Source organism: Colobus angolensis, unplaced genomic scaffold (genome assembly GCF_000951035.1).
Source record: "Colobus angolensis palliatus isolate OR3802 unplaced genomic scaffold, Cang.pa_1.0 Scaffold3, whole genome shotgun sequence".
Classification (NCBI taxonomy): Eukaryota; Metazoa; Chordata; class Mammalia; order Primates; family Cercopithecidae; genus Colobus; species Colobus angolensis.
In genome coordinates, this window is record NW_012116265.1 from 4,410,833 (window position 1) to 4,434,266 (window position 23,434).

At 43.7% G+C, this 23,434-nt stretch overlaps 1 protein-coding gene across 4 annotated transcripts in view; it reads left to right on the forward strand.

Moving 5' to 3' along the window:
* FOXN3 (forkhead box N3) overlaps positions 1-23,434 on the forward strand; it is a 472,003-nt gene that overhangs the window by 435,238 nt on the left and 13,331 nt on the right. For 2 of the 4 annotated variants that reach the window (XM_011949430.1, XM_011949431.1), the window contains 2 exons: positions 1,564-1,629; positions 11,484-11,589. In XM_011949430.1, coding sequence (XP_011804820.1) covers positions 1,564-1,629; positions 11,484-11,589 — 172 coding nt within the window. The remainder of the gene's footprint in view (positions 1-1,563; positions 1,630-11,483; positions 11,590-23,434) is intronic. The other 2 variants (XM_011949433.1, XM_011949432.1) reach the window with 1 other exon arrangement.

Genomic DNA, 23,434 nt, shown 5'->3' on the forward strand with positions numbered 1-23,434 from the left:
TTAATTATATTAGTTGATATAACTTATATATAGTAGTTTACATATATAATATATATACTAATATCAGTGGGAAATGGTGACTGTTTTAGGAATTTCACCCCTGGAGTTGCCAAATAAGTTAATTTACTTGTTTCTCATATAATGTACTTATTAAAATAAACTTTTAGTCCATTATGGAGTGTAAGTAACAGGCCTCCTGCAGGCAAAATAGAAAAAAACTCTTCAGAGTCAAGGTCTATTTTTTTTTTTCCTTTCTTTCTTGAGACCTTGTCTTTGGGAACCAGCATCGTCCATATCATTAATTGCTTGTGGGGCCTCTTTTTACCACATCGTATTATTCCATTGGAATTAAACCACACGTATAAAGTATGAAAAATGTACTTTTTTAAACATTAAAAAAGTAATTTTCTAGCATCATACCCAAAATAAAGTGCCATGGAGCCATTAGTAGTAAATTGAATTTTTTGGTATGCAATTTGTACAAAAACTGACAAGTGCGAGCCCCTTGTCCCCCATCATTAGTCACTGGGTTTAGCGGACACAGAGGCAGTAATCTGCAAGGGAAGGCATTTTGATGTCGACTTCAATTGCACACTTCATTTATTTGGACAGGGCACAGGCGGCAGCTTCTGTCACGCGGCATCACCGCACTATTAGTGAATTTCGCCCCAGGGCAGCTGGGACGCTGCGCTGGGGCAGATGTTCTTTTCAGCCTATTCAGTGACCATTCTTGGGGGTTGTTTACTGTTGTCATGGTGACCTTCATTTCCATAGCAGCAGAGCTGCTGTTTCTCAGAGGAAAATGAATTTAGTTATAAAAGGATAATATTTTTCTCTGTCTCTATATAACCTGCCATCTGTCAACTGGTGGATCAGTAAGGATTCAGAAACCTATTAAGAATTATAGCAATGAAGTGATGAGTATTTTTTTTAACCCATATTAAAAGCAATAATAGCAGTGGAAGCAAACATTTTGCCCTCAACATGAGAACTTTAATTTTTTCTTTATATTTTAAGTGCTTTTTTAAAATGCCTTCACCACCTCCACACCGCTGTTACAAACACACAACCTCGTGAAATACAGCTTACATTCTGCTGACAAATGGAAATGACCAGATGTCTTGTTTGTATCTCACTAGATGCAGGTGTGTTTAATGTCTTCCTGATGCTGTGAGCTTTTCCCAGTTCATTAAAGATTCCTATGGCCGAACTTCCTATTGTCACTGACTCTCCTGCTCCTCACCCCAGGGTAAAAGCTATGGGGGTGCATAGATCAGCAATTTATCAGGAACATACGGTGCAAATTATAAAATTAACAACATGAGAAGAGACCATGCTTGTGTGATGAAAAATTTACTAACATGATCCTTAAATCTCATTCTAGAACATCTTTTCTTCTTCTCAAATCCCACTGGGAAGAATGTTGCCTTTGGGATAGCTCATCTAGTTCCTGGATATTTTTTTTTCTCTGTTGCATTCATGAACTGTAACTTGCAGGGGGAAAAACACACACACACACCGGCCCCGTTGTAAATAATGTTATTTATTGGTTGATTTTTCCAGATCCTGACATTGATGCTGCCAGTGCCATGATGCTTTTGAATACTCCCCCTGAGATACAAGCAGGTTGTGAGTAGATATTTCTATAGCCTACAGCACCATAGTTTGTGAACTTAACCTTCTCATTTATACACCAGGTCATAGGAAGAACTAATGCTAAAGTAGAACTTCCCTTGTAGAATCACTTTAAAAGCTACATAAGTACATGATTACATGCATATGCATATAAACATGCAGCCATGCATATGTATGAATGAATGCATAGGTGTGTTTCCAAGATGAGAATGTTCTCATATAATTTCAGGACGTAAGACGTGGGGAAAGGGAAACAGATCCTTGATTGAGTCCCAGTGGAGAGGCCTTCCTTGCTCCTGTAGGTATTGCTCCTGTGAGTTTGTAGTTTCTCCTAGAAGAGGCTACATGGGGTCAACTTAACCATAATGGACGGGAGCAGTACCCATTTTTAGAAATTTCTTTCTCTTCTGGGACCTTATCGCCAGGCTGCCATTTTGGAGAAGAGTCTAGTGAAATAGGCCTGTTGGAGCCTGGAATATCTTTGAAATGAAACCATGCTACCAGCTTGGACCATTTCCACCCAGCCTCCCAGGCTGCCCCAGATAGCAGGGCAGGGCTGTTTAGCTAAGCAGGACTCCAGTCCTCACCTTCTGTTGGCCTTGAACAACGTCAGGTTTGAGACAACTCTTCCTTACTGAGACTTCTCTTCTCACCACCTGAGGTTTTTCCATCTCCGGAGCTAGTCTACCATGGTTTTAGAAAGATCTCTTCCCAAGGGATGAAGAATGACTTCGAACAAAGATATCTGTCCCTTCCTCCTCCCAACTCGAGGTCAGTACCTGTGCCCACATCCCACACCCAGCTAGAACCCTGTTGAACACACAGACAGCTGGTTTATCAGGATCTGCTCAGCTTGTTAAGACATTGCTGCGTTACAGCCTCTTACTGATGAAACACGCTGGTGAGGACATGGTGACATGAAGCAGCAGACACCACTACAACACTGCCACTTAGGGGCTGGCACTCACCTGTGTCCTTCTTATGGCTAGGCCTTCAGCTCATTTTGGGTTCTGGCTCTCTGAGGGCCACGTGGCTGGCTGAGCAGTGGGGAGTCCCTGCCTTTGGAGTGGATGGTACTTCACACAGGAAAACATCCATCCTCAGACCCAAAACAGGTGCCTTTTGTTAGTAGTGGACTACGTGGAGTTCCAGGCCATCCATCATAGCCCCCCTGCTTGTCCAGCCTTTCTGACAGCTTTAAGATATTTGACTCCAACCTTTCTTATTTACTCCTGTTTTAAAAGACCCAAGAAATTCAGCTGAGCATTCTCAGGGAGGCTTGTTCCTCTGCCTGGAGCTGCCACTACCTGTTCCAAATAGTCTAGAGTTCTGATTCTCTCTTTCTAAACTCAGACCTCCAGCTATTGCAATGTTGGACTCCCTACACCTCTGACATGCAAACGCCACTGCTAAGCAGATGTGTCACTGGTCTAGCTCTGTAACGAGCAGTTAACCTGGAGTGTGGTTTTTAAATGATGTTTTATATTTCAGAGAAATATATATGTTTTTAAATTTTTTTTAAATAAACTTCCATTCTTAGATGGCATTGCAGGAAAAGTACAGACCAGATTGTAATCAAGTTCCAGGCTGAAAAGATTTCTAAAATTAAGTTGCATAACTCAACCCAGTGGAAACATACTGATTTCATCAGAGCCATGTAAGATTCGAGCACCTTCCTTTGCACCCAGCCACTACACAGTGATCGTTAGCTTAACAAAAATACTTCCAGCTGGTTGCTGAAGTTCAGAGGGAAAATGGGATTATGGACTTCTGCTAGAAGAGGCTACATGGGGACAGCTTAATCGTAATGGACCTGAGCAGTACCCATTTTTAGAAATGTCTTTCTCTTCTGGGACCTCATCACCAGGCTGCCATTTTGGAGAAGAGTCTGGTGAAGCAGGCCTGCTGGAGCCTGGAGTATCTTTGAAATGAAACCAAGCCAGGCAAGGGGACTGATGGATCATTCACAGATCCGCAGCAGCTTCCATAAATGTCCATGATTACTGGATTCTTGAGCATGGGTAGGAAAGGAAAAAGGTTTCTCCTGATGAGTAGACGAGTTGTTTTCGGTGTTCGCCACCCCGCTCCATCTCTGTAACACTCCAACTGTAAATACTTCTTTTTCCAGGGTAGCCACAGTCCTATTTACATTGAAATGCTGAATTTGAGTTTTACAAGCTCAGTGTTCATGTTTTGAAGCTGTAGGCTCATTTTTAGAAGGCTTTTTTTAGAAGGCTATTACCGCTGTGTGAGAAATCCAGCCACAGCCTTCATGAAAGCCCCAGGCCAAGAGTGGGGCTCCAAGACTGTGGAAGGAAAGAACCCAGGGTGCCTCCAAAGGTCATAGAAGGAGATGCTCATGGACAGGAGTAACAGAAAAAGTAAATGTGAAGACTGGGCAGAGAGTAGGGACACCGCCTTTGCATTCACTATCTCATCTGACCGCCAGCCCTGGTTCAATGCCCTGGAGGTCAAGGGCAAGCACAGTCAAGGGGCAGGTTGTAAGGACTCTGAGGATTGGAGCAGTATCTTAGCAAGGGAGTGAAGATGCACGGAGCGTCTTCTCTGCGCACTTGGGAAATCAGCTGGCCGATCCTGCCCATAAACCCAACCAGAGGAATATATCTACAGCTTGTGGTTAGCCTTTCTGGCTTCACTCTTTCTCCATGCCCCGGCCCCTGCCACCTTTCTTTTCATTTCATGTTGTATAACATTATGTTTCTTGGGATTTGAGGCAGTCCTTTGCCTTAAGGGAGAAGCATTACAGACAGAATGATTAGGCAGTCATCCCCTGCCCTGCCGGCATCGCCCAAGGCCTGGAAAAAGTGAGAGGCTATTCCTGTGCAAAAATGGTTAAAGGCAACAGCCAGCCAGCCACAGTGATGGTGTGTGGGCAGCCTACATAGGGGTGTTTGTGTGCCTGTGTCCCAATGTGGGTATCTCCCAGGTCTTCTCCAGGTTGAGGGGTCCTGCCGCTGCCCATGAGTGGGGAGCGTGGCTTCCGAGAGCAACACATTTCCTGTCTGCGCAGAGCCTGCCTGTATTCCCCCGTGGGCTGGTGCTGTGGCTGGGCCCTGTTTATAGAGCTTCCTCGTGCAGTGCTATTTATAGCCCCTTGTTTTCACCTCTCGGGCTGCTAGATGCCCCTGCTTGCATGGGGGCCACCAACCCAGTCTCTTCTGCTGCTCTGCTCCCAGCAGATAGAGGCTGGCCTGGATGGCTGGAAGGCTTTGCCTTTGTCCTCACCCTTCATAGCCACTCCAGGTCACCAGATGGCAGCCACTTAGATCTTTTCTCTTCCGCCTACCCTTGCTCAGCATCTGTAAAGCTAGCACAAGGCCAGCAGACTGGCCACAGTCCAGGGTCTGAAGCTGAGTAGGTTGCACAAAGGAAGTGGCTCAGATGCTGTTGAGAGCCGCAGGCAGAGCAAGCCTCTTTATCGTTGGAGGGTCCGTGTTGCCCCAAGGGAGCCCAGCACACAATGTCGTGCTTGGGCTGGAGTCCCTATGGGTCCCTCCACCTCTCATTTCAGTCTAATGCTTCACTTGCAGTGCAGCAGCAGTGTGCATCTAATAAAAACCTCAGGCTGCAACATTTTGTCCTCCTGGCAGCATCCACTGTGCATGTGACATTAGCCTTTTTAGACTTTGCCTGTTTGCAGCATAGGAAACATTCTGCAAGGAGAGCCACCATGTCTCACGTGCTCTATAGGATGCTGGCTTCAGAACAGTCAGCATGGGACATGGCTGGCTTATTACCTCCTGGACTTTGGATTATGCTCCAGTCAAATCCTTCTGCCTACCCCACCCTCCCCAACCTCAAAATGGCTATGTAGACTAATTCCAGCTTCTAGTATCTCCTTAAGTACCTGCTTTGCAGTTAGTTCTCCTTTGACAAGCCCCGTGAGTCAGCTTTAACCCCAATGGAGGACTCGTTAGTCAGGAGAAGCCAGATCTCCATTACTCATCTTCAAAGGCTTATATAATCCCTGTTTGGAAGGTTCCCAGAGACGAACTCTAGATAATAAACAAAACAACAAAATGGAACAAGGGAAGGGGAGGGATTGGGGGAAGGCGTTCCTCCCCCTGCCTGGAACTGGGATGTATGTCAGACACAGCAGAGGGAAGACAACCAGGAAATAGGCTGTGTCTCCCCGTGCCAGCCCCCTCCCCAGTGCGCTTCCAAGTAAGCAGGTGGAAAGGCCGACTTTAGGAAGGGGAAGGATTAGCGGAATCACCTGCTGCTCAGCTTATGGCCTCTGAGAGAGTTAGCCAGGGCTGCCCTCCAAAGGCAGCGGCAAGAGCTCAGAGGTTAATTTTAGAAGTTGTGAAACACCAAGGAAGCTAAGCCTCAGGAGGGGAGCCGGGGAAGTGCTGAGGGACGATGTAGCATGGAGGGGTTTGTCCTGGACCTTAGACTTTTTTTTTTTTTTTAAGATTCTCAGGATTGCGTTATCCCATTTAGATCACAGCATCTACAATGAGCGGTGCTGCTCTGTTTGGCTCTCTTCTTATGTGTGAAGGTTGCCTTCTTGCTAGTTAAAACCAGAAAGCTTAGAGTTCCTCTGTAACATCTGAGAACGTTGTTGATGGCAAGTGTGGGAAAGTGTGGTGCCAACGTCCCTCATCCTGAGAGCCTCAGGGGTGGGTATTCTCCCATCTAAAAGACAAATACGTAACTGGCCTAACTTGCAGGGATGATGCTGGAGGCCTGGGCCTTGTCTGGAGAGAGCCACAGATCCGAGGGAGAAGTTGACTTTGAACGTCGAACCCTTTTGATGTCTTACATAGCTGGAGGCCAGTGCATTTCAGTACATCGGGTGCGGCAGGCTGGCTGTAAGGTTTTGGTCTTTCGGTGTCTTCATGTGCTCTGAGGGAAACAGAGAGTAAAACGCAGGGAAAGAGTAGATGTGCTGGTAGAGAAAGGGCTGAAGGATGGACTCCTGTTCCCACCGAGCTTCCTAATGTAGGTAGTGAACTGTGGGCTTCAGAATGCCTTTCTCGAACAGAGCCATTTTAGACTGGCTGTGACTTGTTCTTCAGAAGCCATGTTCCTGACACTTGGAGACGGGGACAGAAAGGAGAAAGACAGGGGTGCAGTTAAGTGTCACGGCTGGCTTCTGGCAGCTGGTGAGCAAACACGAACACATCCTCCATCTCTCCATGGAGAGCACTGCCAGTGATGAGGACGGAGAAGTGCCAGGGTTGGCAGAGGCAGCGTTTAGTTGCAGCTCATTTGAGAACAGGCTGCAGGATTCAGAGGAAGAGCTGAGTCTACATGCCAGAAGTCTTGTGAGGTTCAGGAAATAGCTCAGGGAAAGCCTGTTAATGCTTCAAGAGAGCTTTGTCCGTGAGATTCTCTTTGAAGTGAATGCTGTTCATTAATCAGGAAGATGTTTTAATAGGTGTTTTGTAGGAATAACTACAAAAAGCATAATGGGCTGAAAGTATTTCCCCATGTTCTGACCCCATTCAGCCCTGTCCTTGTAGATCGTCAGTAAGAGGATGCCAGAGAGGTGATATAGGATGGCAGAAGGATGACGGTGATGACGACGATGATGAGCTTACATAACGAGCCAGACACTGAGCTAAGCAGTTGACGTAGCTTATCTTATTTCATTCTCAGAGCAATCCTACAAGGTATGTTTAAGTCTGGAGGCCCGGGAAGGTGAAGGCACTAGGCCAAGGCCGAACTGAGGCCGTGTGGCTCAGAGCTCACACTCTTAACCACTGCAGCATACCTCATCCCTCAGGGTTCCATGAGACAAGGAACATCCAAAGAACATGGTCTCCAGTAGGAACTTGGTGTCGACTGGCTTCCTTTCCTAGTTTTCCTCTCTGCTGGCCGTACCCCTGGTGCTTACAGGTTCTGAGCATTTGGGCAGAGGACTCTGTCATGCCACACTGTCCCCAGGGGTGCTTTTCTTCCTTGATTGGCAGATGCCTTGACGACCATGCCAGGGTTAATAAGAACTTGCACTCCCTAACTTGGATTTGCTCTGTTCCCATTCCAGGGCTTCCCTTGTCTTTGTCCAACTTTATGTGTTTTGAGTGTTGCTGCTGCAAGAGTGGCTCTGATATGACACACACAAGGGGAACAGAAGTGCCATAACAGCACCTGTTGCTGTCCCAGCAACTCTGTCACCAGGAAGATGGCTACATTCTTCCGGCGTGGTCTGATTTTGCCCCATTCTGTTCTTTACGGGTTTTCAGCTCCTCTGAAATGGAGAAAGCACAGGCTGCCTCAGGATTCCTCTGTGGATGTTGATCGTGTTGATGATGACGATATTGATAACTAACATGCATTTTCCAAATACTCGTGCCTTCATTAACTCACTTAAGTCTCCAGAGACCCTGGGTAAACATCATTTTTATCCCCCATCTTACAGAGTTTAAGTAGCTTGCTCAGCAGACATGATGAGTAATTGACAGAGATGGGCTGTAGACCTAGGTTGGTTTCCAGAGCCTGGCTGTCAGCTGCTGCGGCACAGGGCACTTCTCTGCTCAAAATCCCTTAATGGTTTTCCGGATACCCATGGGATAAAGTCCAAACACATCTCATTTCTGCTAGGATTGTGTGCTGTACCAAGCAACCTTTTAGTTCCTTGAGCACATTGTGCATCCTTAAAAAATCACTTCCAGGTCTTTGTATGTGCCATTTTTCTACCTTTGAACTCCAGTTTAGATGGCACTTCCTACAGGAAGCCTTCCCTAATACCCCTTAGTTTGGGTTAGGTGTCTCCATCCTTTCTGCCTCTAGGCCCCCTGTCCTAGCACTTACTATAGTATATTTTCATTGCCTCCTTAATTCTCTCTCTCTCTCTCTGTCTCTCTCTCTCTCTCTCTCTCTCTCTCTCGATCTCCCCCTCCCTCTTGCCTGTAGTTACCTTATGTCTCCATCATCTAATACATAGGAAAGTACTTGGTAAAAGTTTTAGTATCTGTATATGGGACTGTAATAATTTTTACTGACAAGAATTAAACTGTATTAGAGATTTTACATGTTTAAGTTATTTATCAGCATGGTTCATTATATCAGACTTAAGTCGCTGCTCTGCTTGACATCCCTAGTGACAGATATATTTGATCAGAATTCAGCTGAACCTGTGGCTGTCTGACCATTTCTAGGAGACTGCTGTACACCAAAATTATGCAGACCCTCTCCCATAATCCCCAAAAGGGGCAAAAAAAAAGCTATCGTTTTAGGCAACACACGTAACATTTCATCCAAAGCATCTGTCTACAAGAGTTCTGCTGTCTTCTGCATATGTCTGTCCTTGAGAATTATTGCTATTTTTCCTCCTATATTTTCTACTGGATGTTTTGTAATTCTAGTTCCTACATTTAGGTTTACGATCCATTTCTAATTTTTATATGTGGTATGAGGTGTAAGGCTCAAGGTTCATTTTTTTCCCAAATGGATCTCTGGTTGTTCTAACACTTGCTTTTCCCTCTTTGCATTGTCTTGGTACCCTTGTCAAAAATCAGTTGACCACATGTGTGTGACTCTGTTTCCGAATTCTGTTCTGTTCGATCGGTCTGTATGTCTAGACTTATGCCAGTATGACAGTGTCCTGGTTCCTGTAACTGTATAGGAAATCTTGAAATTAGATAAGATAAATTAGGTAATATAAACTTTTTTTCTTTTTTTTTTTGAGATGGAGTCTCGCTCTGTCGCTTGGGCTGGAGTGCAGTGGCCGGATCTCAGCTCACTGCAAGCTCTGCCTCCCGGGTTCCCGCCATTCTCCTGTCTCAGCCTCCCGAGTAGCTGGGACTACAGGCACCAGCCACCTTGCCCGGCTAGCTTTTTGTATTTTTTAGTAGAGACGGGGTTTCACCGTGTTAGCCAGGATGGTCTCGAACTCCTGACCTCGTGATCCGCCCGTCTCGGCCTCCCAAAGTGCTGGGATTACAGGCTTGAGCCACCGCGCCCGGCCAGGTAATATAAACTTTAGACATTCTTCCTGATGGAGAATTCATCAGCTGTGTAGTACGTGATAATTCGCTGCATACCACATTCTAACAGTTCTGTGATGTAAAGATACTTGGTAAGTCTCCTGCCTCAGATAAGGTGGTCTGTTAGCGGGAATCAGGCTGATAATCAGGAATGGTAGGAGCTACTGATCTGGGTCTGCCTGCCCTCACAATTAATGAGGGTGATGGGAGATTATGGAACTGTAATAGTAGTACTGACCTAGGCAAGAGTTTCCATTCTCTCACCCATCCTACCTTTTGTAAGACCTAGTAACAAAGGCCTTACGCAAACTGGGAAAATAAATGGCAAAAATTATTAGCAAGAGGTTCAGAATACCCAAAGAATTGACAGTCTATAAAATTACCCCGTATTCCATAGTGGACGTTCATCCTATGTGATGTTTGATTCAAGGTTTGAAAACATGTCCTTAGATACCTAAAAATTATGTAAGTAAAAAGTCTGTGTGGCAATGTGTTTTATGAACAGCTTGCATTCTACCCATGTAATACTGGCGTACACACCTAATGTCCCGAGTGGTTTTCATTTGGGAATGCAGAGTTTTCTAGAGCCTTTTCGATGGTCTTCATTTGAAAAAACACTAGTTATCCACCTTGCCACTATCTGAGACTGTGCCAGGGACTATATGGGCACAGCCAGAGCTCTGGGGAGTCTTGAACCCATGATGGCAGACAGGGTCTTGGGAGAACAGTGTTCAGAGAGGGAAACAGAGATCCAGAGACCTGCACAGAGTCACATCAGAGAACTCAGATGAAAGCTCACCCGTGTTCTCACTTAGTGATGCTCCTCTGCCCCTCAGACGCAGGGAGAGTTTTTGGTAGATATAGCAGATGGCAGAATATTAGTTTGAACCAGATGAAATTGCTGTTTGGAAGGTCAGAAAAGGTTACATCAGCGATTCCCTGTGTTTCTCAACTCTTAGGTAACCCCCAGACAAAATCAGGTTGGTGTGGAGATCTTGGAGTTTGTATGGAGAATGGACAAGATCTGATGGCCGCTGGTGAAAGAGGGGCTTAGGGTTGCTCCAGGGATGTGTGTGTTTAGGAGAAGGTGGGATGAGGAGCGACTTCTCAGGAGATTTGCTTGAGAGGGTACCCCGGAGAGGGGCCTTTCCTCAGGCCCCGAGGATCCCCTGGGGGATGAACTGTGTAGTGTGTGCTGAGGTGCCAAGTAGCTTGTAAAATCGGCTTTTATGAGACAATTTGGGTCATTTTTTTCCCCTTGTTGGATTAAAGATAAATGGAAAGATGTTCTCAGCTTCTGCCCATGGCAAAGCATGGGGAGGTGCTTTTGTTTGGTCACCTGGTGTCTGTCCTCCAAGGTTGGGGTTTGTGAGTTGTTGTTAGGGTCTGACTGAAGGAAAAAGGTTATGTTTAATAAATGTGAGAAAATAATATTTAAAGCCTACTTTTGAAAACTCACTTTTTTTTTTTTTTAACCTAGGCATTAATCCTTTGGTTGTGAGCTGCTAGTCTGATTTTTACTTACCAGCTGATCTTTCTGTCTTACTTTCTGGGTATCTTTTTCTGTCTCTCTTTCCCCGAGTGTGTGCACGCGTGTGTCTGTGTGTGTGTGCATGTCTGTATGTGCGGTGTGCACACGTGTCTGCGTGCGTGTGTGTGTGCGTGACTGTGTGCGTGTGTGTCTGTGCATGTCTATGTGGCTGTATGTGTGCCTGTGTGTGTGTATGTGTACGCGTGTGTGTGTGTGTGTGTTTCTCTCTGTCTCTGCTCCACATATGTTCTCTGCCCTCTGTCTCTTTCTCTCTTATTGGTCCATCCAGAATTTCTGACTTAGAACGGAAATCTTCACAGTTGAATTCACGTGCAGTGTCTTTCTCCCCTTTGCTTTTTCAGTTCCTCCAGGAGTGATCCAAAACGGAGCGCGGGTCCTGAGCCGAGGGCTGTTTCCTGGCGTGCGGCCGCTGCCAATCACTCCCATTGGGGTGACGGCAGCCATGAGGTAAGCGGAGCGTGTGCCCGGCAGAGCCAGCCTGGGGAGTGGGAAGGGCGGCTCTCTGTCCACGGGGTCCCTTCTGGAGACAGAGAGGAGCTGCTTCGAACTAGTGGCGACAATAAACCTGGTTTGGGTGCTCAGAAATGTGAAAGTAACCCCAAGAACTCAGAATCCGAATGCCACCTTCTCTTTCTCGGCCACCAGATGATCCCGGTCTCTTTACAGATGAAGAGATGGGGGCAAGTTAAATTCATTTTTTTTTATTCTAGGAAGGCAGGGTAAGAGGCGGGTAGAAGGAAATGGAAGGCAGGATATTAATTGGATTCTAGGCTAACAGGCCTAGCGCGAGAACCAGCGCTGTCCCTCCCCTATCCTGTGGCTCTGGGCTCGGTTCCCTCATCTGTGAAAACTCCTGCCTCCTACCAGGGGTTGCAGGGAAAATCAAATGCAAAATGAGATGTGAGGCGAGCTTTGGTACGTGGTCTATAAATAGCAGGTGGCATCATTCCCCTGCTTCCAAGAATGAGGTCAGCTGCCAAGCCGCATGAACCCTTCCTTGGGACATTTCTCTCCGCCATGCTCTCCATCTCCACTGCCAGCCCCGGATCAGGGTCCGCCGCCAGCCCACAGCCCTCACAGGCACCATTGCCGGAGCCTTCTCCCGTCCGCCAACTGCTTCTACGCCCACTCCTATCCATCCATCCACCACTGCCAGACCGGTGTCCTAACACCGTGCCCCTCCAGCTGTCTGCAGAAGCCCCTTCTGTGACTACCCCTGCACCACCCTGACAGTCCTTCCTTCTCCTTGAGCCAAATGTGTTCCCCAAATATGCCCAGTATTGGCCCATCTTATTCATACAGTTTTCTCTGTGTAGATTCCCCTCACCCTCGTATGCAAGGCAGCACGTCCTTCAAGATCTGGCACAAAGGTGATCCCTTCCCAGTGCTTTTTTTAATGTGGTCTGGGAGCCACATTAAAAGAAGAAACTTCTCTTTGCCGTAAACCAATTAGCCCCATGCTTTGGTTGTAGCCCTTCAATGAGTGACCCTGTATGGTAGCAGTTTCTCTGTGTGTCCCTTTCTGTCCTGGGTACTTTGCGTCCTGAGGATGAGGGCTAGGTCTCAATAAGTTGGCTGATGCCTCATCACTGTTGCAGGTGCCAGGCCCTGGTTGCTTGTTTAGAAAAAGCCTGTCTCACTGAGCTGCATCCCTTGAAGGCACCATCCCTCTCCTTCTGCATTTACGGATCAAGTTTGCACCTGAAGGCCATTTTGCTTTCATAGTGTTTTATGTCCAAAAGGAAACCAACCCGGAAAGTGTGTTTAGCTGGGCCTGAGGGAGAAGCAAGGTCAAACTCCCCTGCCGTGTGCAGCTTCTCCACGAGTTTGTCTTTTAACTCCTCCTGCTGTTGTCAGGACAAGTCCCGTAATCTTCAGAGCAAAAGGTCTATAGCTTCTGATAAGATGGGAAGTTGTTAGTAATTAGAGTAGTAACAAATTATAAAACCACTTATCATTTCTACTAATCTGACAAGGGGATATTTTCCAAAAATACATGGAAAGGTTTTTCTTGTCCCTCTCCGGTATCTTTCCTGGCTACTCTCAGGTCAGTAATTCTTGGGTTCCTAAGTGGTAAGCCTCTTTCCATGAAGCCAAAATTCCAATGCTCTTGCCTCACATTTTTGAAAAAGACATACTCTGTTTTTCATTCTTTCTTAAAATCTTTCCTGTGTTGCCTCATAGTTTACCTTCTTGGTTGAGAAGACTTGGAGACTGTAAACTATTTTTGCTTGCAGCAACAATGTATTTTTATTAGCAGATTCTAAATATAGACTTACAGTTTATCCTCTTGACCATCTTTTTTAGTGCCTTCAAGAGTAGCTTTCACTATGGGCCCAGCCATGCCTTATAGAAGGGCACAGAAAAGCCTGGCAGACAACAGGTTGACCTTCAACAGGAGCCGCCTTCTTATTTTAATTCTTACTCTCATGACATTTATTATGACAAATTTTACTGGTTAGTTCCCTCTTGAGGTGTTATTTCAACTACCGATGGTTTCTTTCTGGTTAGAGAATAACAAAGCACTGCGGCAAAACAGTCTTGTTTCTGTTGAAAGTTGCCACTCATCCAGTCCAGTGAGTGCCTCAGCTGGGCTCCTTCCAAAGTAAAAGAAAACAAAACAGCCTCTGAGCCAGACTTGTGTCTCAGACAGGTTCAGTAGGGAGACAGACAGAAACCATACCAAGTAACAGAGAGACTTTAATGTTAACCAGGGCTGGGTGTGGTGGGGCTCATGTCTGTAATCTCAGCACTTTGAGAGGCTGAGGCAGGAGGATCACTTGAGGCCAGGAATTTGAGACCAGCCTGAGCAACATAGAGGGACCCCAGCTCTACAAAAAGTTCAAAAATTCGCCGAGGCCGGGCACGTTGACTCACGCCTGTAATCCCAACACTGAGAGGCTCAGGTGGGTGGATCACTTGAGCTCAGGAATTTGAGACCAGCCTGGGCAACATGGCAAAACCTTATCTCTATTATTTAAAAAAAAAAAAAAAAAGGCTTGGCAGCGGTTCACGCAAGTGGTCCTAGCTACTCTGCATGCTGAGGTGGGAGGATCCCTTGAGCCTGGGAGGTCAAGACTGCAGTGAGCTGAGATTGCTCCACTGCATTGCAGCCTGGGTGACAGAGTGAGACCATGTAAAAATCAAAATGATTAGAAAGAAAGCAAACCTGTGAACCAGGTAGGAAGTTATTAACTAGGTCACTGAAAGGTAAAGAGATAACTCAGGGTGTCATGGAGAGAGTAATTGCAGGAGGCAGCTACCACCTCTAGGGCTGAGGGAACAAAGGGAAGAGGTTGGAAACAAAGGGCAGAGCTGAAACTCACCTTTGCATGGGGGGCAGGGGCTAGGAAGCAGCCTCTGATGGTGCTGGTGCCTCTAAGGGAACATAGTTCTGCAGGTGCTGGAAAAGCTGCAAACTGGGTTTGGCAACGTCAAGAATGAATGCTGCTGCTGAGGTGCAGAGGCATTGCTGGGTGGCTCAAGAACACGAAACAGGCAGGAGCCAGCCACTTCCATCTTCCCCCACCACCTTCTCAGTCTCTCTATGGCACCCCCTGGTGGCAGAGCCTCACATGGAGCCCGGTGGTAAAATCCAGCCCCAGTGTGGGAAACAGAGTAGAAGGGTGGGTTTGAGACTGAGTGGCAATAGCTTTGTAATGGCACAGCTTTCTTCATGTCTGCCACTACAAAGGCACGTATAGTCTAATTAAAGAGTGACTTTCCTGAGCATCATAGGAATTTTGAACAAAATCATTTTGGTAAAATGTGCAACCATAGTTTGCAGAAACTAGGCAAGTTACCATTTGCATAAATAGAGATAACCAGTAAAGAGGCCAGGCACGATGGCTCACACCTGTAATCCCAGCACTTTGGGAGGCTGAGGCAGGCGGATCACCTGAGGTCAGGAGTTCGAGACCAGTCTGGCCATCATGGTGAAACATCATCTCTACTGAAAATACAAAAATTAGCTGGGCATGATGGCGTGTGCCTGTAGTCCCAGCTACTCAGGAGGCTGAGATGGCAGAATCCCCTGAACCCAGGAGGTGGAGGTTGCAGTGAGCCGAAATTGTGCCATTGCACTCCAGCCTGCTGGGCAACAGAGCAAGACTCTGTAAAAACAAAAAAAAAGGCCAGGCGCGGTGGCTCAAGCCTGTAATCCTAGCACTTTGGGAGGCCAAGACGGGCGGATCATGAGGTCAGGAGATCGAGACCATCCTGGCTAACCCAGTGAAACCCCGTCTGTACTAAAAAATACAAAAAACTAGCCGGGCGAGGTGGCGGGCGCCTGTAGTTCCAGCTACTCGGGAGGCTGAGGCAGGAGAATGGCGTAAACCTGGGAGGTGGAGCTTGCAGTGAGCTGAGATCTGGCCACTGCACTCCAGCCTGGGCGACAGAGCTAGACTCCGTCTCAAAACAAAAAAGAAAAAAAGAGAGTGAGAGAGAGATAACCAGTAAAGAAAACCATTGTGCATTAGCAGTTAGTTGTCCAAATGCCAATTCTGAACTTGCCCCACTCAGTGTTAAGGGAAATTAGGGGAAGAGGGCAAGCAAGCTCTAGAAATTAGGGGTACTTGCTTGTAGTATCTTTGCCCTCTTTTTGTAGCGCAAGTAGCAGACACTGAGATGCTTTTGGAAAGAAGGAACACAAACATAGCTATGGAGGCATTTGCCTAATCAGTGTCTGTGTAAAACCCATTAAGAAATGCTTGGAGAAAAAAAAAAATCTTGTTTTGCATTTTCACATTCATCATAATTTTAACATTTTTTAATTTGGCCACATGTCAGTGGAACCCAAACTCAGCCAAGGCTGAAAGGGAAAGCAGTCCAGTGGAGACTAGAACAATACAGAATGTTATCTCCCAGACCACGTGGCAGTGCCCAAGTGTTCTGTATATGCTCAGATGTTTACAGGGGTTGCTGCCCCAGTCTGTTCAGCTGGGGCCCAGGGAGGGTGGAGAGTCATTAGCACCCACTAAAGACCAATTTCCCACTCTTTTGTGTGACAGGTTTTCCTTGTGAGTCTAAGCGACTTCTCCTTAAGTGAAAATATTTGTCTTTCAGGGATTTTTTTTTCCCTCCACTGAGTGGCAAAGGCCATGTTTGTTTGTCTTAACTCTGAAACTGTTATTGACATAGATGAAGTGTTACCTTTATTAGCTGATCATTGCACAGCTTCTATTTGCTAGGTTCCTTTGCATATAATTATGATGTGAAATCTCCTTGTAAGAGTATCTGTCAATAGTGTAATTGACTTTACGGTGTTGACTTTTTACTCAATAACCTCCAAGATTGGCCCATCCTTAGACGTTGGAAACCTGCTTATTTTTAAATTTGCCTGGGCGTCAAGTCCTCAAGACACATCACCCTCAAAATAACTACCCACACATCTTAAAGTTGTATGCCTGTGTCTTCGGCTGCTTTCCCAGGGAAATCCCTTGCAGAGATTGCTTTGAATGGAACCCATGATGACAGCCCTGGGAGAGCTGTTGCTGGCCTTCTTGGGAAGGAGGAGTCCCAGGTTTCTTACATTCACAGCATCGTGGGCTGCCCCACACCCAGGGTTGGGTCACAGCAACCCCCCTGGATCTCAGCCACCTTGCTTTTAATCTTTAGGGCTCTTTTTGATCCCTACATGCCTCATCAGGTGGCAGAAAAGAATGAAATGTCCAGGGCTCACTGGAGGATTGGGAGAAAGCTGATGGGGGGAAGGCCTGTTCTGTAGCAACTGAGCCAACAAAATACGCATGTGAACTCAGGAACCACATTTCCGGGGTCTGTCGCCTGCAGCCGTGTGACCTCGGGGAAGTGCCCACGGCTTCTCAAAAGGAAAAGTGTGTGTCTGCCTCATGGGTTATTTGGATTCACACACAGCTGTGTGCCTGGCACGTAGTCAGCATTATGTAGGTGTTCGATAACATGGAAAGCCTCATGGATTTACCTAGCCTGTCTCCCACAGACCTTCCCAGGTTTCCTTCCTGAGCACTGGAACCTCAGGTACCCCAAAACCTTAGGAGAAGGCTTAGATCGAATCCATGCCACCTTTCAGCACAGTGTACATTTGTTGGCAAAGCCATTGGCTTTCAAGAGTGCTGGCCATCATCTGGACTACAAGTCTAGACCACCCTACCTGTTACCAAATTAGGCAAGAGTTTCATCCAATCACCATCTAAGGCTGCTTAATTTTATTTGGATCTCCAACAACCTCAAGTGAAAACTGTACTTCCCATGGAACATGAAGCACGTCAGGCATTAATGGTCTGACTGTAGTAGAAAACATTAATTCTTAAGGTCATGTCAAAATAGAATCATCAGGAAAACCCATCCTTCAGCCTAAGTTCTGCTCCGGGTCAGCTGTCTTGTCTCCTCTCTTGAGAAGATGTTTGTATCAGGAGAGTAGGAAGGTGGCAACCTTTGGTATTAAGATAGGGTTGTAGTCCAATTATGTAACTTGAGAGCAGATTGGCTGCTGATCTTTTCTAGTGTTGTATTTTGTTCCGTATTTAAAGACCAAGCACCTGTTGGCCTTTGTCTTTGAAATCATGGTCTTTGGAAGCAATTACAAAACCCAGTATTAGATTTTGCTTTGTAGTGGGAGGAGAGGAGAAAATACTAAAGAGCTAGGTTTAAGGGGAAGGAGGAAAAGAATCCCAGTCACACAAAGCATGCACTGAATTCCCTCCTGGGCACGTTTCAGCAAGCATAGTTTTTGCTTTGGGCCCTTCTGGTCCAGAACTTTAAACAACAACCAGCAAACTGTGAAATTTGATCAGCATTCTAGAGCTGCTCCTCATATTTCATATCAATGACATTTGTTAATGCTTTTGAAAGTCCTGGTGGCTCTTTTTCATGTTGTATCTAGAAATCCTCCAAACTCCCTATGATTCTGGACTGGTTTAAATGCAAAATAATTCATGGTGGAGAGTTTTAGGATCACTCCTGTTTGTGTTGTGTGATCTCTTGCAAAAAGGAAATCATGTTTATCTCAGTGGTTTAGGGGAGCAGTTTGCAGCTCCTGGGAGAAAATTGTGGTCCCCCTGGAGATTACCACTGAGTTAGAACTCTTAGAGTTGATCCTGGATGCTTCCAGGAGGGGCTAACCACCTGCCCCCTGGACATCCTTCACCTTTTTAGCCATGCATCTGCCAGATTGCAGAATTCTAGGGCTGATGGAAGGGTTCTTAAACCTCACCTTGATTTTACAGCTGAGGCACAGGTAGAATTAGACTGGATTTTGTGAAAAAGGTCGGGAAGAACTGGAATCTTCCAGTTAAGTTAAATCAGTTTAACTAATGACCTAAATGGCCTCTCTCTCCTAGGTAGAATTTGATACCTGGTGAGAAGTCTTTTATGCAACTGGTATTAAATGATTCTCTGCATGCTCGTTAGTATTTCTTATCATTCTTTGTAGTGTTCATCTTTATGGTTTGGGGAGGCTACTCTCTTTTTATTTCTTTATTTATTTGAGACAGGGTCTCACTTTGTCACCCACACCAGAGTGCAGTGGCACAGTCACGGCTTGCTGCAGCCTCGTCGTCCCACTTCTCAGCCTTCCAAGTATTTGGGACTACAGGCACTCACCACCGCTCCTGGCTGATTTTTCTATTTTTTGTAGAGATGACATCGTGCCATGTTGCCCAGGCTGGTCCCGAACTCCTGAGCTCAAACAATCCACACACCTCAGCCTCCCAAAGTGCTAGGATTACAGGTGTGAGCCACAGTGCCCAGCTCTGAGTTTTTTAAATAACTAGAATGATACTGTGTCTTTTTTAACTTTTTTTTTTTTTTAAATTCATATTAGGTTTCTTTGTTTTGTGACGTATAACTGTAATTGAGTCATTTTCATGTTATATGATATTCCATTATTTGACTATACCATCATTTTTTTAAGAAAGACATTTGGATCATTAATAGTTCTTTGCTATTACAAGCAGTGCTGCTGTGGAGATTCTTATACGTGTCTCAAATTCATTTAAGATGTCTAGCAGTGAAATTGTTGGTTTATAGGATATGTATGTACATGCTCAGCTTTACAAGGTAATGCTACATTGTTTTGTAAAGTGCTTGTTTCCAATTACATTGCCAGCAACAGAGTGTGATAGTCCCTAGTCCTCCACATCTTCACACACATTTAGAATTGTCATGCTTTGTCATTTCAGCCAATCTAGTAGGTATATAATGGTATCTCATTGTACTTTAATTTGTGTTTCCCGGCTGGGCGCGGTGGCTCAAGCCTGTAATCCCAGCACTTTGGGAGGCCGAGACGGGCGGATCACGAGGTCAGGAGATCGAGACCATCCTGGCTAACACGGTGAAACCCCGTCTCTACTAAAAAATACAAAAAAAAAACTAGCCAGGCGAGGTGGCGGGGTAGTCCCAGCTACTCAGGAGGCTGAGGCAGGAGAATGGCGTAAACCCGGGAGGCGGAGCTTGCAGTGAGCTGAAATCCGGCCACTGCACTCCAGCCCCGGCGACAGAGCCAGACTCTGTCTCAAAAAAGAAACAAAAAAACAAACAAACAAACAAAATTTGTGTTTCCCTTGTTACTAAAGATGTTGCACAGTTTTTCATATATTTAATGGGCTCTTTGAATATATTATTTCATGGATTTCCTATTTAGCATTTTGCTCATTTTTCTACTGGGTTCCCTTTTCTTCTCTTCATAGGAGTTCTTGATATATAGTCTACATATCAATCTTGTATTGAGTACATATGTTGCAGATTTTCTAAGTTCGCGGATGGTCTTTTCACTCTCTTTCAATTTCCATTCTTATTAATCACATGTATCAATCTTTCTATGAAATCTGGTGTCTTAAAGATTTATCTCCCTACTCTGTGGTCATCTAGTCTCCTACGGTTTTTTTTCTAAAAGGTTTAAAGTTTTTTGTTTCACATTTAAGTCTTATTATTTGAGTCTGTAATCCATCTGGAGTTACGGAGTGAGATAGAGATACATTTAAATATTTTTCAAATAATAAACAGTTATCCCAGCATCACTTATTAAGTAGCCCCTCTTTTTCCCACTGATATGAAATGCTAGCTCTGATATATATCAGGTTTCCTAATATTTGTGGGTTTATTTTGGGGGCTCTTGGTCCTATTTCGTATTTTCCTGTACCGTGGCAATACCACAGTGTCTGAATTATTATATCTTTGTAAGTTCTTAAGTCTGGGAGCACATGTTCTCCCACTTTGTTCTTTTTAAAGTGTCTTTGCTATTCTTGGCTGTTTGCAGTTGCATGTAAATTTTATAATCAGCTTAATAAACTGCAAGGGGATGTGCAAACAAGAAGAACAAAAGACATCCTATTGTGATTCCTGACTAGAATTGTATGGAATCTGTAGATCAATTTGTTGTGGATTAATACTCCTATATTGAAAGCCAGGTACAGTGGCATGTACCTGTAGTCCCAGCTACTCAGGAGGCTGAGGCGGGAAGATTGCTTAAGCTGGGAGTTTGAGGCCAGCCTGAATATAGTGAGACCCTAACTCTTAACAACAAAACTTCCTTTTTGCATCTTTCAGTCCATGAGTGTGTGTAGTTCTCCATTTATTTAAATATTCAGTGCCTCTCATTATACCTTTATGATTTTTTTCCCTAAAGTTCTTATGCCTGTTCAGTTAGATTTATTCTACATAGAATAGATTCTTTTTCATGCTGTTATAAATTTTACAAATTAATATGATGTATTTTCCACTTGCTGCTAATATATGGAAGTGCAATTTATTTCACATTATTGATTTTTTTTTCCAGCAACCTTGCCAAATAAACTGCATTAGTAATTCTAACAGTTTATAGATTCTTCTGTGCACAAATCATATCTTTTGTCAATCCTGGTGGGTTTTTTTTTCCTAATTGTATCTTTTCTTTTTCCTGTCCTATTGCACAGTCCAGGACCTCTGAATAGAAGTTATGATAACAGGCATCTTTGTGTTATTTCATATTTTAAATGGACCCATGTTACTGATTCACAATGGATAGGATATTAGTTAAAGGTTTCTTAGGAAATATGCTTTATCATAACAAAATTATTCTATTCATAGTTTGCTATGATATTTTATCCTGAGTGGTTATTGAGTTTCATTAAAAAAAAGTTTGCATCGTTAACTATAAAATTTTTCTTTTTTTTTTTTTTACTGTGGTGAATTACACTATAAATTTGTCATTTTGAACAAAACTTGCATTTCTGAATATACTTGCTTATGATACTTTTTTTTACACATTACTAGAGTTGCCAAGCTAATATTTTATTTATGAATTTTGTGTCTTTGTTTATAACCCACGTTTCTCTTGTTCTGTCTTTATCTAGTGTATTGTCAAGATTACATTAGCCTCAGAAAAGGAGTTGAGGCATATTCACTCTTTCAGATAAACTCTGAAAGCGTTTATCTAAGACTGGAAATATCTATTGCTTAATGTTTGTTGGAACTTGCTTGCAAAATAGTCTGGCACTGGTGTTTTCCTTGTGAGATGATTTTTAACTATTGATTTAATTTACATAATGATAATAGGATGACTTGTGCTTTTAAATTTCCTTTTGAATTTCTTTTGGCAACTCTAGGAGTTTGTCCACGTCACCTCAGTTTTCAAATATATTGGCAAAGAATTATTCATAATATACCTTGTCATATTTCAAAACATCTTCTGTAACTATGTCCCTTTTTTATTCCTTATTTTATTTGTATCATTTCTCTTTTGCTTAGTTAATCTCGCCATAGATTTTTTTTTCAAAGAATCAACTTTTTAAGTTAGCTCTACTTTGCATTTATTCTTTATTCCATTGATTTCTACTATTTATAATTTCCTTTCTTTTTTGGATTTATTCTGTTTTTCTTTGTCTAGATTGGGTACTTTTATTTCAAGCCTTTCTTCTTCTTTTATACAAGTTTAAGGTTTTAATTTTCCTCACCCTACTGCTTTTTGCATTCTCTCAGTTTTGGTATTATTTTAATTATTGTTAAGGTATAAGTATTTTCTAATTGCCATTTTGATTTTTTCTTTGATCCATGGGTATTTTTAAAATGTGTTCTTTGAATTTCCAAACTAAAGAGAAGATAGTTGTTTTTTATTTTTGTGTTTAGTTATCTCTCAACATTGACTGTTAATTTCAATACGTTGTGGTCAGAGAATTTATCTGTACAATATTGCTTCTTTGAAATTTGTTGACACTTGCTGTATGGTCTCGTATATATCAATTTTTAAAAAATATTTCAGCCAGTTGTGGTGGCTGACAACTATAATCCCAGCAGTTTGGGAAGCTGACGTGGGAGATTGCTTGAGGTCACGAGTTCAAGACTAGTCTGGTCAACATAGTAAGACCCCCATCTCTCTCAGTTATAAATGAAAAATAAATAAGTAGATAAAAGTAAAAAATGTCATGTGTGCATCAAAAAATATGTCTTTTCCATTATTAGCACATGTTCTGTGTTTATGTCCAATAAGTCAAATCTCCATACGAAACTTTTGTGTGTGTGTGTCAGTTTGATCAACTGTATACTGAAAGGGATGTATTAAAATCTGCCATTCCAATGTAGATTTGACTATTTCTTCTGGTACCTCTTTCAATTTTAGGCATATATATTTTGAAGGTATTTTATTGGAACTATGCACATTTTGAATTGTTTTATCTTCCTGATGGATTGAATCTTTAGAATGTTGAATGACTGTTTATCTGGAATAATGATTTTTGCCTTGAAATCTATCTGATCTCATTTTAATATTGCTATACCAGCATAGCATAACTTGTTCCAGTCTTTTACTTTTAACTTGTTTTTCTTTATCCTGTTGTGTAGGAGTGTCTCTTGCAAACAGTATAGGGCTTCTTTTTTCTTTTTTAAATTTGAGCTAATGATCTATACCTTTTAGCTGAAGATTTTTAGCCCATTTTTATTGACATTTTTACGTTTGGTTCTATCATCTCGTTTTACATTTGTGTTTGCCTCATTTTTTCAGATTTTCTTTCTAGCATTATTTTAAATTGATTTTCCTACTCCTCATTCCATTTTTTCCCCCTTCTAATGATTTGGAAGTTACCCATTCTGTTTTTCTTCATTTAGTGTTGATCCTAGAACTTTTAGCATGAATATCTTAAAATATTTACAGTTAATCAATATCTTTAACCTTCTGATTAATACAGGGCTCTGGGAATGCTTTAAATTCAGTTCTGTCCACCTCCCAATTGATATGCTACATTTCTCCAGTGCTTCAGTTCTGGGTATTTTTGGTTTTTTTGTTTGTTTGTTTGTTTGTTTGTTTTGTGTGTGTGTGTAGTGTCTTTAACCACTTAGTCTT